The following is a 14,819-nucleotide window of genomic DNA, read 5'->3' on the forward strand; positions in this document are numbered from 1 at the left end:
TCGACGCAAAAAGGATTTTACACACATTTAAATGGCAACTCCTTACTGTATCTAAAGAAATATTCTAATCTAATAGGACCTAAAACACCAACAATATTGTCATCATGACCATCAGTATTGTATCGTGACCACAGAGAAGAAAATTAAATACTATCGCTATTTCTATTACGACCAAATGCAATGATCGCTAATCACAAAATCCCGGGTTCTATTTACTGTCAGATAATCTCAATAGCAGGTCAATTTGGTAATGTGCCCGGTTAATGGCAATAAACTCAGACCTATACTCGTATGATTTGGAATGAAACAAAGAACGAACGAGCTCCCAAGTATATAAAGACGAACTCCCATTACATTTGAGCTTTATCGCTTGTTATCATTGTATTTTGTTACCACATTTAGTTAAGATTTCACAACCGTGTCCAGATTTGAGGTAAACTGTACCCTTTTAGCATTATTACAATTTCTTTAAATTAGAGCAATATTTTTACATAGGTACATTGGTTTTGCAAAAGGTGTCTAAACATCCAGCATGCATTCCTACTAGATGCAAATGGGTGCAATGCGCCGCGCCGGTCAATTAAGTAGGTCAACACACAATTGGACAGAAATAGTTATTTATCGATTGCGATATGAAGTTCGCAAGTCAATCTTAACAAAATTGAATGATTGAACACCATATATCAATGTAGCATTCAACTCGTTATAACATTAATGTATCAAACACTGATTTGTTTCTCTTTGTATGAGATCTATAACAAGACGGAGGGCGATAGTTTCGAAAATTTTGAGTGGCACACAAGAGTCCTACTGTTACTACGTTACTCATCAAAGGGACAGAAATAGCACAGGGCTTAAGTATTCTTCTTTTATCATGTCAACCAAGTGTTTAAATTGATCCAGCCAATCCTGACCTTTGACTTGGCTCAACAAGAGCTGTCGTAATTGGCTATGAGTGCATCTATCAGCGTGTCGGACCACATCCTTCCTCTCATATCATCTCGTATTGTGAAGGTGCAACATTGATGTCGAATACATCCAAGACATTTTCTTCGTATTTGATTTGATTCAAAGAATTTATCGGACGGTTTCATCATTTCCGTATCAGTTACTTATTCAAGTTAAATCAAAAAGATTTTTTCATACATTTACTATTCATTTCAAACTTTATCTATAGGGCAGATTTCACTAAACCCGCAAAAAAATGATCAAAAGTAAGTATTTAGATTTTTTTTGTAAATAAATCTACGGTTGAGCAAATCATAAGAATCAATATCAATTTTAGAGACCGGATATGCCAGGTTCACTTACACATGGTTTTATGTATCGATTGTTTCATAACAAAGATAAAGAAAGTCTTTGTTATTCTTATAGAACAATTGGAGCTAGTTTAGTAGAAAGGACTCGTGAGGAGAATGTGACTCTTTCTAATGTTACGTGTTTTGCATCACGTGAATAACGTAATTTCTCATTAACCGCATAATTTATGATTTTGTTTGCAACAAAAGGCATAATATATTTTCTAATAATGCACTTACAAACGTTTGATACTTCCAGAAAATAATATTTAATTCTAGAAGTATTCAAAACAATGTATTTGTGTCCTTTTCACTCAGAGTTCGATATATTTCCTTGAAATATTCCATTTAATGAAATCAGCACTCTCCGTGCAAGTAGTCGACGTATTGAAAATATTATTTATAGAGCTGTATACAATACGAATTCTAGAAATTCCGGGGAATTTAATTACCTAATGAGAATGTTGCGTTTCTAGGAAGCTACAGTACGTTGAAGTTAATATATTAATATTACCTTAAAGGGCTTCATATAAGAAACCTATCAGAATTTGCACTATACTAAATGTATTTCAATATTTTGTGATCTCGTAGCCGTCGTAGTGCGCTGTCGTACAAATTTTATAAGCTACTAGCGGACCCGACAGACGTTGTACTGTCTACACGTCTTTAGTTTGTAAAAATTTATTAAAAAACATTGTCCAGCGGACAAAAATGTGAATGTAAACCATTCTTAGATATCCTTGAACACACACACAAAAAATCATCAAAATCGGTCCAGTCGTTTAAGCGAAGTTCAGTGACACACACACTTACAGAAGAATTATATATACAAAGATGTAAATTGGACGTGCATTCTACACTAGTTATGCCTTTTAAAATTAAATTCTCAAATAACTTTTCAGTAAGAAATAGCTTAATTGTTAAATAAATAAGTATACTAATGTTTTAATGTATTGCACATTGTATGTTTTATACAACTACACTTTTAACGAAATGTGTGCCGTAATGGAAAAGTTGCAAGTTCGCCTGGCCTAATGATGCTCCCAGTTCGTGAACTGCATTCGTCTAATACGTTAATCCATGTTAGGAATTTTGAACGCATACGATGTAATTGGTTTTCTTTTGTCAAGCTGGATTCAGTTTATAATCATAACACTTAAAAACACTTCTCGTTATAGCAAGATAGCACATTTTTCGATAAGTCAAGAAGCCATATACTAAGCCAAACTTTGCACTTAAACGGTGACAAAGGGTTTGTTTATTAAAGAGGGGAGTGCATAAAAATACTCGTAGACGCTTGAATCTCTATAAAATTCCCCTTCTGCGTCAAAACTTTTCCGACATACGTACAATGCAACAAATGCTTGGGGTCGTTGAACGTTTAAACTCAATGTTATGATTCGTGTTTAGGTTTTTCTTTCGTATTATTACGTTGTACTAATAAATATTAATTCGTTTACGAATTGTTGTATTGGCCCTTACGTTGCTATTGCCAAATTAGCAACCAACCTCCTTGATGTATGGATTTACTAACGGTAGTCGCCAGCCGCGCCAGTGTTTTTCCGCGCTGATTGGACTTAAGAGGAAAAGTAATTTCGGAGTTTTATAACTTGAATCGATTGCTATATTTTGAGAACAATCGATTTTGCGCATTTGCGGCACACCCAATCAATAATATGGCAACCTAATGCGTCATAGAATATCTAATTACACAAAAATGGTGCAACTTAACAGAAACGATATATGATCAATAACTGCTGAACGGGGAAACGTAACAAACATTTGCATAAGCTAAACGTTTACAAGCGCAAAGGTACACCGTTAGTGGGTCAACTGAAGCAGGAATCATTTTACGTAGGCACCAACAGAACTCGCATAATGACGAACATAGAAATTTAAATTTTGTCACTAAGCGCGAATATAGATATAGAATACGTAAACAAGGTTGTTCTCATACTACGAGTATTGACAGATTTACATTCAGATCGGCTTAGAAATTGTACCTATTTCGATACCCTACCTACTTGGGGCAGGTGGGAGTAACATTTGATTGAAATGAAACCTAACCAAAACCTTATCGGTCGCTGGTTCGTTTCACCAAGTGTGGGGACTTTGTTGAGTATTCTACTCGAAAATTCAATTTCATGGTGGCCGTCGTGTACACGTGATATGAGCCTTTGATATTTGACAATAGGACAGGTATCTGGCAGTCGTGGAATTTGTAAAGCAAGCTATATTGGGTGCAGGGCGCCGTCAAACCTTTCTGGGAATCACATCCATACGTACAAGCTGACCAAGAGCCAAGTGGAAAATATGGATATTTAAATTTATTCAATTTTAAAAGACAGGTAACTCTCGCCAATGGATTTAATTGAATCTCTCTGGTTTTAAACTACACCTAGTCCGGAAACAATCTATGATTCACATAAATACTTGTTATGCAGGTATGCGAACCAAATTCACGACACCCTATCAATGTTAAACCAAAATGTTTTGGCCGATATTTACAAAATCGAAATGCAGACTGTATTATCGGATTAAACTACGTTTAGTCAACTATAAATTTAACCCATTACTGTCCCACTGCTGGGCAAGGGTCTCCTCCCGTAATGAGGGAGGGGTTAGGCCTTGAGTCCACCACGCTGGCCAAGTGCGGGTTGGGGACTTTGCATGCCCTCAATAAATGTATTAAACAAATTTTAGGCATGCAAGGTTTCCTCACGATGTTTTCCTTCACCGTTGGAGCATGTGATAATTATTTCTAATACACACATAACTTCGAAAAGTCATTGGTGTGTTGCCTCGGGTTCGAACCTGCGACCACTTGCGTGGGAGGTGCCAACTTATACCACTCGGCTATCACCGCTCCTTTAGTCAACTACCATCCATCATATTCTTGATGCAGAACTCTTCGCAGGTCGCAATTGACCAATTGTTCTCCGTTTACCATATCATGTGTCTACACACAATTATAGAACGTAAGCGTTGTATTTCTATTTTGATTACACATCGTTTTACCCTATAAGTCAATGATCTAGCATTAGTTGCGGTGCTTGCAGATTCTACACCAACAATAACAGCTCTATCTACGAATGTTTATAGTCCAGTCATTATAGTAAGTTCACCTCGGAATTCGAGATACCCAGCTGTAAGTCTGTAAATACTTGTATATTGACACCCTAAAAGTTGTCTCAAAACCTACATATGGTAGGGTGTACGCAACTATAAAATTTCAAGGTCCAAAGTCCCAAAAACCGGTTTTTTGAGCTTTTTTGTAAATATCTCATTTCCTATGGAATTTTTGCATTCGTATTCATTACCAATATTGTACAGTATAAAATTCTCTACAAATTTTGTTTGAATTTTTTTTTTTACGGTGAACCGTTTTCGAGATAGAGGGCGGAGAGCGCGCGGTCACAGGATCATTTCAAGTCAACCGGTGCCTCCGGTCGAAGATGCGCCATATATAGTTGATGAACTATCGATAAATCAATGATTATAATAATAAATAAATTTAACCCATTACTGTCCCACTGCTGAGCAAGGGTCTTCTCCCGTAATGAGGGAGGGGTTAGGCCTTGAGTCCACCACGCTGGCCAAGTGCGGGTTGGGGACTTTGCATGCCCTCAATAAATGTATTTAACAAATTTTATTCATGCAAGGTTTCCTCACGATGTTTTCCTTCACCGTTGGAGCATGTGACAATTATTTCTAATACACACATAACTTCGAAAAGTCATTGGTGTCATCATTTTCTTCATAATTATATTAAATCTATATCTTTTCAATAATACTGATTTATTTGTTTTTTTTTCATCATGTAAGAAGTTATTAATATTAATTAGGTTAAAATTCAAATATAGTGCCTATATTTTCATGAAAAATTCTGCAATTACATGGGCAGGTAAGTGTTGATAAGTTAATTAATACTGAATAAAAAGTGGATAGGTTATGAAAAAAATTATAAAAAATAATGTAATAGTTAATAGAAATTGACAAATATTCATTAATCATTGATTTATCGATAGTTCATCAACTATAATATATATGGCGCATCTTCGACCGGAGGCACCGGTTGACTTGAAATGATCCTGTGACCGCGCGCTCTCCCCCCTCTATCTCGAAAACGGTTCACCGTAAAAAAAAAATTCAAACAAAATTTGTAGAGAATTTTATACTGTACAATATTGGTAATGAATACGAATGCAAAAATTCCATAGGAAATGAGATATTTACAAAAAAAGCTCAAAAAACCGGTTTTTGGGACTTTGGACCTTGAAATTTTATAGTTGCGTACACCCTACCATATGTAGGTTTTGAGACAACTTTTAGGGTGTCAATATACAAGTATTTACAGACTTACAGCTGGGTATCTCGAATTCCGAGATTCTTACCTAATTTAAGCTTAATTGACTGCACTATTATAAGTACGTCAAAAGAATACGTTTGACAAACGTAGCACTTCTATCGGTATATATTTTAATTCGATACCAACGAGATCAATCACGATAGTATGTAAAATACCCTGAAACTATAATATGAACTCAATTTTATTCGAATACGTGTATATTTTTAGAAACGACTATATCACTTTGCTTCCGTGTACATCTGAGTAAACGAACCGTTTTTTCACTAATGAAAATTAGAATAGTAATGTTATTGGTGTAAGTCCCGAGGTAAAGAAGATTCGCGCGTTAATACAAACAAATCTTTAATTTCATCTATGATTTGTTTATCAAAATCCACATTACAATAATTAACTGGTATTTAATAAAAAGTTGTAATATTTTTAGTCGACAGCATACCACGGCTCCCTGCGTCTAAAGCAGTCTAAGCCCGAATGTGTACATATTACATAAACCAAAAAAACAATGCTTTTTTAACATGATATCAAAATTGTAAATTACAGATTCACGTTACAATGAAAGTAAGTAAAACTGGCAATAAATATATTGCGTCCTGAAAGAATAATTAATGGATGCGCTTTGAATACATTATAAAAAAATAGTCTAAATTTCCCAAAAGCCGCAGTTGTAAACAAACACCATTTGAATCTATAACACTTTACTATGAACACAAAATTTACACGAACATTATGTTAAGCACCGTCTTACTTTTAGAATAAAATCTTTAAACTTCTGTGTTAACAGTTAAAAAAAATATGGGTTATTATTAAAAACTATACTTTAACTATATGTGCCTGATTAATCAAAATATATAATTTATCTCTACCTCGGGAAATTAAACACAAAGATCGCGAGAAAATCTTTTCCTCGTGGACTAAATCGCAAAAGACAGTTATGCATACAAATCAAAATCATATTATTAAACGCCGTCTAAGAAAATTCAAATATACAAAGATCGCAAGAAAACTTTCCTCGTGGACTAACAGCCAGTTTCGCAAAAAGACAGTTATGCATATAATCAAAAGCACTATCTTTTAATCTCTAGAGAGATCTATTAGAATTATTCAGAGAGCGCGAACAGGCATCTAAATTCATTTCCCTGACGTATTGGAGCACTTTGCATAATGTATCGGGAAGCTCGGAGATAATGTCGCGTCGCATTCCTATGCACGTGTCGTGTTTGTATCAAACATTCTAAATTGAACTGACAACTCTTATATACAGTGGGTCAACGATAAACTAACCAGATATGAACATATGGACCAATGTGTCTGTACAATGCAACTTATTGTTATAAGTAAACTTGTTCGAAAGTGTAAATATTGGTATGTATCAAAAGTAGAAAATCGCCATTCAACGATTAGCCCTGTCGTACAAAAGGTGACCATTGTGATATTCCGTTTTTTACCGTTTCTTGACATAGAAATGTACGTAAACAACGAACGTAAATATTAAGTTCTAAGTTCCAAAGAGTTAGAAACAATAAGTTAGCGCAAAAAGTAGAAAAGTTGCCGCCGTAACATATCCCAGTTAACTTAATTTGTGATGTTTGAATAAAATAATACTGACCATGTGCGAGTTGAACTCGTGGGCAAGAGGTTCCGTAATATTAGAAAAGCGCCATTCAAATTACGTCTGTTGTATAGGAGCCCACTTAATTGTTTTTTCAGTTTTTACTATTTCCTATTTTAGCGGCAACAAAAATATATCATCTGTGAAAATTTCAACTGTCTACATCATCATACATTGACGAGAGACAGACAGCAAAGTCTCAGTAATAGGGTCCTAATTCAGTAGGTTTTTACCCTTCCGGTACGGAACCCTTAAAAGTACAATATTTTTATGTAGCTGTTTCCCGTTCTCTAAATCAACGTTTAGAAAGGACTTTCAAGGGAGCCACGAGTTTGCTACAAAGAAAGACGGCGCTTCATAAATGTGAATCCCTACGTAAATGTGATCAATCAATTTTCTACCACTGTCCTACTATTCGGAACGCGATTGACGGACGAACGGACGGAGCTATTTACAGTTCAAAGATTTACGTAGAACATTCATTGGAACTATATAAAAAAGCTAAGATAATGATGACGACTATTTTTGAGTTGGTAAAATGTCAGATAGAAATCAAGTTAGGCGCAAAAATTCTCAGCTAGTCCGCTAGAACAACGAGAGGTGAGATGAGAATAAGTACTAACCTGACAACTCGATGCGTGCACACGACGAATTCGGGCTTGGAATTCCACTGGTGGTACGTGATGTAGAATCGGCTCTGAAGCCAGATCCACTGCTGCCCTTTCGTCAAGAAGCGGTAATAGCACGACGTTAGTTCACCCTTCTGCATCACTGTGGACAAAAAGAATATTATTGAGTTTACCAAGCTTATGACCTATATATTAACGAACTTGAAACTAACTTTCGCGTGTTATTTAAGCCGTATCTGTAAAAATGTTGGATATTTTTGTCGCCTGCAAAGTTTGAGCAAATAGAGCAGGCAATTTAGTTAGCAATTTGGCTGAGGAGATTCCCGTTATTTAAAAGTGCATAGGTATAAAAATCAAAGCACTATAGCTCGATAGATATTTGTAAGAACATTGCACGCAACCAAAGCCGGTCTCAGTGGTCAATAGCTATCTTTTATTCGAAAGTTATAAATAAATAATAAGACAGTTGCAGTACTATCGATCGGCTGTAGTCAAACTTGTAAAAAATTCAAAAGCATGTGCAGAAAAATAGCGGTTATAAGACACGGAACAACCATGACCTATACTATCGATTTCCGAGTCGACTTTTACACTTAAAGAAATATTTTCCACAATTTTATATGTGGTATTTTTACATTAATATAATAACACGCCTGTTATACCCGATGTGTGTGGTATTTTTGTAATACAATGTCAGAAAATTACATTACAAATTAAAGTCATTTATGCACCAGTTGATTTTCATATATCAATTAGCAAGCAGGAATTATTTTTATTCAATACTAGCTTCCAGTTGCGACTTCATCCGCCTGCATAATTTTCCTGTAGTAATAAGTACCCTATGTGTAAGTCTAGGTTAGGTATAAACTAACTGTGTACCAAATTTTATAAAAACCGTTCAGTAAAATATTAAGAAACATAAGCATATATCCATCCTTACAAACTTTTGAATTTGTAATATTAGTAGGACTAGCAGAATACTGTGTGATCTATAGTAGAAATAGAATATGTACTTACATGCTTCGTGGCAGGTGACGACTTTCTCCAAGTCATCAAAGTGGTAGTAGTCGTACCCCGACGTGCCGAGGACTTCGAAGGGTAAATAGCCGATGATGGGCGGGGCGCGGTGGTCAAGAAACAGGAACTTCCACTCGAGACTATGCCGCGAGGTGAACTCACTCCGGCTCGAGTCCACCAGCGATACGTCACGGATCAACTGTGGGGTGTACAGACGCCCCGTGCACACGAATAACAGCCTAAAACAAATTGTATATGTATCGCTCTAGAACTTCTCACATAAATTACGGTAGAAACAAGTTTTATAAAGGAGCTGTGAAGTTTATCGTTAAGTCTTTGTCGTTAATATTCAGAGAATTCTCACCCAGTACATTTATTTTTTGGGCTGGGTAGTTTTCCTCCAGAACGAAAATGGGATTAGGCATTGAGTCTACCACACTGGCCAAGTGCGGGTTGGGTTAGGCACGCCTTCGAAAATGTGTTTACCAACTTTTAGGCGTGTAAGGTTTCATCAAGACGTTTTCCTTAACCGTTAGAGCAAGTGATGGTTATTTTCTTAAATACACATAACTTTGAAAAGTCATTGGTGTGTTGCTTCGGGTTCGAATTCAGGACATTTTGAAGAGAGATATCATTTATTTTATCAGCGTATCGTATCAGACCCTTTAACTCCCTTTTCAATTAAACTTTAGCGTGCTCTAACATATTTGAAAGCTTGAAGCCGGATGTATTCGTGTGATGACATATTCATTAAAAACTGGAAATCAACGGATATAGGGTACTTTCTTAGACATCGACATGGCTATGTCAGTACAAGATTATCTTGTTAATCTTGCAACAGAAATCATTTAACGATCTGATTTTATACACGCGAGGAGACTGTTTACTAGTAAACACAATTTAAAAAAGCACTAACTAAAAAACTAATCTTGCTTAGGTAAGCTCTTAGTTTGCAATCGGTTTCAGACTTAATTTCTAGCAAAATGCGTACTTAGTCGAAGAGGTTAGGATCATCATCGTGTAGGTTATAGCCTCCTTGCAATAAAATCTAGGCCCCTAGATCGCATGTATAAGGACCAATATTTTCGACTAGACTAACAGCAATGGGCGAAGCAGGCCGGTGCCCTTATAAGTGTGCCCTATGGAATATCATACAAATACCGAAGTAGCTAAAACATTATGAACTAAGGGATACGTTTTTGATCTACTCTCGTAAATGTCACGCCATGCGTTTTGCTACGAGAGTAGGAAAGTTAAAAGTAATCAATTACCGGCTGATATACTTTGACCAAGCGTTTGCACGTTGCATGTCACGCATTTTTTGAATCAGCGGAATAATAGAAAAATGCTTAGCTAGAATACGTAGAGGACATTGAACTTCAATTACGTGCGTAGCATGTCTTTTTTTTTCAATATCTGCTTAAATAACATATTTTATGTGTTAACCTAGTTACCGGGTACGGAATTAAAACAGAATGGAATGGCAAAATCCCATCGAATATTCGATCTTCGATATCGACTAAGTGGTGATCCCACTAAAAAACCAGTAGCCGACCAGCGTAAGTTGGCCGGACAACATAGTGAAATTATTAGGACTGCAATGGATGGATTGTAAAAAGAAGAAGCCTAGAAAACAAAACAAAGGTAAAAGTAGAAGTAGTAAAAAGTAGTAGAAGTGGACTGAATAGATAGATGGATAGAACCTAGTAACTAAGCAGAGTAATACAACTTACCTGGATTCATGATCTTGCTGATAGCCTGACCCATCGTCACTGTCCATTTGCTCCATATTTGATCCTAAAATAACAATAACTATATTAGAAGTTATCAATAGGAATTTGCGTCGTAATCGTATTAACTTTCATAATATCGGGTTGATGTCAACACAGAAACATACTCTGAGATACCTAACTACCTTTTGAATTATAAGAATTGGTTTGCCAGAGAGAATTGGAGACCAGGATTAGATGTCATTAAAACGATGATAAGTGCTTTCATATATATGTATGTATGTTATAAGAATACTTACGAAAGTGTCCATTAAACTGCACTAATTCATAAGTGCTTTCATCCCTGAAGTCTAGCGCGCCCCGCCTCAGATGACATTGGAAGCGGATTTCGTTTTCTAAAACAAGGAAATTTAGATTGCATCGTACCGCCATACTGTCTAAGTCATGAGACCATATGATACTTTATCCAGACGAACGAAAATAAAAAAAGCTTGTATAAATACTACATGCATAAATAATTTGTAATGTAAGTAGGTCAGGCATTAACGCTATCAAAGCGAAATGTCATAAGACATAACAATGTAAAAGGACTCGTATAAACACTAGGCTATACCCAGAATCGTTATGCAACGCTCAGCAATATGAACACCTGTTGTGTAACGTACAGAGCTTACCAACAATATTATTGGCCGGTTTCACAACCCCTGGATAAGTAATGGTTAGCGAACTAATGACAGTTAGTTTGACGATTCACGGATAACTGCATCAATACCTATCTGAGGAATTCAAAAATACTTCGAAATATATTAAAGCACGAAATAATTTGTCACAATTCAGACAGTTCTGTTAACCAATAGTTATCCAGAGGTGGTAAAAGGGACCGGAAAATTTACCATTACCTGTAGGGTATCTAATAATTACGTTAAACTTGATATTTTACTATTAATCATTGAAAGGTGAAAATTACTATCGGAATGTTAACTTTTACGAAATCAATAGCAGCAGATATAACTCAGAGGCTAGTGTATGGTAAATAAAAAAAAATAACTTGATTTCTACATAGCGTAGCGTCAACGGAGTGAGCACAGCATCCCTAATTCCTTATTAATAGCAGTACAAAACATTTGCAAGGGCGATTCGCAAGCATAATATCAATGTTTTCTATTAAACTCGGGTTGAAAGTTACAACAAACAAGTAACAACACAATAAAGAACAAAATACGCAAAGCTTCGCTATCAATCTATTCAAGTTACGGTTAAATGTCAATCCATTGACAATAGCAGTTCATTAATGCTTTCGCAACTAGTCTTGTTAAATTACTATCATTGTCTCGATAAAACGATTTAATCTTATAAATAAATTCCTAATACGTAATTACGAGTTTGAAAGCTTCCAAAGCGGATTAATACAACGTGATCAACTACTCTTAATTACTGCGCCAGCAAAAAGTTTTCTAAGTACGGTTGCAAAACACGCCCCGCTCCATTCGTTGCAATTATTTCGAAACCAAACTTTTGTATCAGCTAAATCAAATTTCGCATGGAAAAGGGATGGATTGTGCAAATCAAAATAATGAAATTGTAATCGCACAGACATAAGTTCAATTAGAAATTACTGATTTGTTCTAATCAGATGACTATAATTTCGTGTGTAGTCTTTGTACAAACATGCTTAAAAAATCAATGATATAACTTTTCTCTTTATCATACAATGTGATATATGATAATATTATCGAATAACTTTCATATTTTAAATAAACGCTCAGCAATTTTATTTCTCGTAGGTATTATTCTCTAAAACATTATATTGACGGAATTAAAGTTGCTTTTGCATAGTTGCACTGGCCTATAGACTTGCATTAGTGACGCAATGCAATGTGTACGAAAACATTATTCCTTTCGCAAGAGTTTCGCTTGAACTCACTGGCAAAATTTTAGCAAATGTGCCATTATATGATACTATTATAAATACAGAGAAATGTCCTTTCACTTAGTGGTATTTAGCTGAGTTATCATACTTTGATTGCATGTTGATGTTTAAACACAAATTCCTTCTCACGTGTTCGTTGAGTCAGCCCTGATTGTTTATACTTGGTTCTAAGAACACATTCTGATACTTCATGCTGGTGTATGTTCCAACAGTTTTATGTATTGGTAAATGAAATTTCTATATAGATATAAAAATGCATAAAAAAACAGAAATAAAATAAAATATGTACATCAAACACGACAATATAATTAATAAAGAAAGTTCGGTACTAACCTTTGCCAGATGATTGCATGGGGTCTCTTCCGTTCCCTGGGTTTTGAAGCAAATTGTACAAGCTTGGCCGGTCTTCCTCAAAAGCTAAGTCAAATATACTTTTGTTCACTACATCCACCTGAAATGTGCTTTTAGATTAGCATTTGGCCACACATCCTTAAGTATCAACTCACAATTTTATTCACACATAATATACTTTTGATTAAGTTTCCATAATAGCTAGAAAGCATTTGTAACAACACAAAAAAATGTTTTGTTTTACTTTTTGATGAAGTCTGATTTACAATGTCATAAGACATGGTAAAAGTAAAAAGTTTGACTGACTAAATATAAATGGTTCACTTCAAAATACTTACCGGATTGTGACCAAGTAACGATGTGATACTTTCAGAAACGTAGAATATTTGGCCGGTTGCTGAGAACACCATTACAAAACCTTCTAAAGCTTCTAATACCAAGTATGTGAACTCCTCATTTGACAAAAAGGCCGGCTTCCAGTCTTCTTGTACATCATGAGCCCTGGACCTTACCGTAATTTCTAAAACAATGTTTGTTACTTATATTGGTGATCTATTTTAATGTAACAATTAATTAGAAAATAACATTTTTGCTGGCGGCATTGCTATCATAAAGTTTTTGTCACAGACATTTATTCATACTATGAGGTAAGACCATACAATTTTATGAAATTATTGCAGAACTTTACCCATTAAAGTTTTAAAACTTTTACATTTTATGTACTCCTGGATAATAATGTAATAACCATTAAATGTGTAACACAACGTAAATCTTCAAAACGGAACTTACCATTGTGGTTTTTGAGAAAAGATATGGTGGATTTGAGGACAGTGGACTTGTCCATCTTTCTATTGTTGGTGGAGACCATCGAGCTGAGCTCGTTAACAAGCATGTTAAACTGATCTCTCCTCTTCTTCTCGCTGAGATTGCGAGTCCTCCTAAAAATATAATTTAATTGTAATTTTTCTTCCATAATTCCTGTGATTATGTTTCTATTTCATTCTTGATACAAAATACAACAGATTCAGATTCCTTCTAAATATATATACATCTGATGAAAAAATATTTTGGTGTTCAGCGGCCATTGACTAAATATAAAAATAAAATCAACTCTAAAAAAAGGGGTTTATTCCAAAATTCATCCAGTTACTAAGCTTTGTTAACATTTATTTTGGTTTTTAATAGGCCAGTGATCAGTAAGATTCGATCCAAAATATAGGTCTTTGTCCAATCTAGATGTATATCTGCATACACTATGATTCAATAGATGCTGAAAACAAGTTAAATCTACACTTACCTTTTAGTATCATCCTTATCATCTCCGTCTTCGTCCATGGTGCTGATTCCTATAGGCTGCAGCACTGCAGTTGACTCAATCTTTAAGTCTTAAACATTGCAATTCAATGGCGAATACGTCCACCTGACACTGCGGACGATGTGATCATATGCCGACTGGAATCACACCAAACTTCCGCTTTATTCAACATACAAAGTGCAACTGTACATCAATACAAGCGCAAAGTTCTTATTGAACCCGTCATGACACTACACGATGTGTTTGTGCGAATGGATAATTGGAAAATGAATACTGTGTACCAAGCACTGCGTCAGATTTGTTGTCTTTATAATAAGCCACAAATACATTCACTTGTTACTAAATTACGCACCCACAATCGAAATATTTTCTTCAATAAATTGTAAACTCGTAACAACAAATTAAATTCACGCCTAAATGCTAATTTCAGGCGTATACGAGAATTCCACAAAATACCAAATTCGCTGTGGTTTCACACGAACATAATACCACAGACAAGTGATTAGTTTTTTGTCGTGAGTTCGTGTCATCGACAATCGACGTCATAAAGACAGACATAAACAAAGTCGAT

General features: G+C 35.3%; 1 protein-coding gene across 5 annotated transcripts in view; it reads right to left on the reverse strand.

Annotated features, from left to right (window-relative positions):
- Clk (circadian locomoter output cycles kaput protein Clock) overlaps window positions 1-14,737 on the reverse strand; it is a 25,055-nt gene extending 10,318 nt beyond the window's left edge. For all 5 annotated transcript variants that reach the window (XM_076135116.1, XM_076135115.1, XM_076135112.1 and 2 more), the window contains exons 1-9: window positions 14,601-14,737; window positions 14,231-14,385; window positions 13,723-13,871; window positions 13,272-13,453; window positions 12,916-13,033; window positions 10,952-11,047; window positions 10,656-10,719; window positions 8,923-9,161; window positions 7,900-8,047 (exon numbers count right to left, since the gene is read on the reverse strand). In XM_076135116.1, coding sequence (XP_075991231.1) covers window positions 7,900-8,047; window positions 8,923-9,161; window positions 10,656-10,719; window positions 10,952-11,047; window positions 12,916-13,033; window positions 13,272-13,453; window positions 13,723-13,871; window positions 14,231-14,268 — 1,034 coding nt within the window. In that variant the 5' untranslated portion in view covers window positions 14,269-14,385; window positions 14,601-14,737. The remainder of the gene's footprint in view (window positions 1-7,899; window positions 8,048-8,922; window positions 9,162-10,655; window positions 10,720-10,951; window positions 11,048-12,915; window positions 13,034-13,271; window positions 13,454-13,722; window positions 13,872-14,230; window positions 14,386-14,600) is intronic.
- Window positions 14,738-14,819: the final 82 nt, after the last annotated feature.

The sequence above is a fragment of the Anticarsia gemmatalis genome, chromosome Z, assembly GCF_050436995.1.
Source record: "Anticarsia gemmatalis isolate Benzon Research Colony breed Stoneville strain chromosome Z, ilAntGemm2 primary, whole genome shotgun sequence".
In the NCBI taxonomy this organism is placed as follows: domain Eukaryota; kingdom Metazoa; phylum Arthropoda; class Insecta; order Lepidoptera; family Erebidae; genus Anticarsia; species Anticarsia gemmatalis.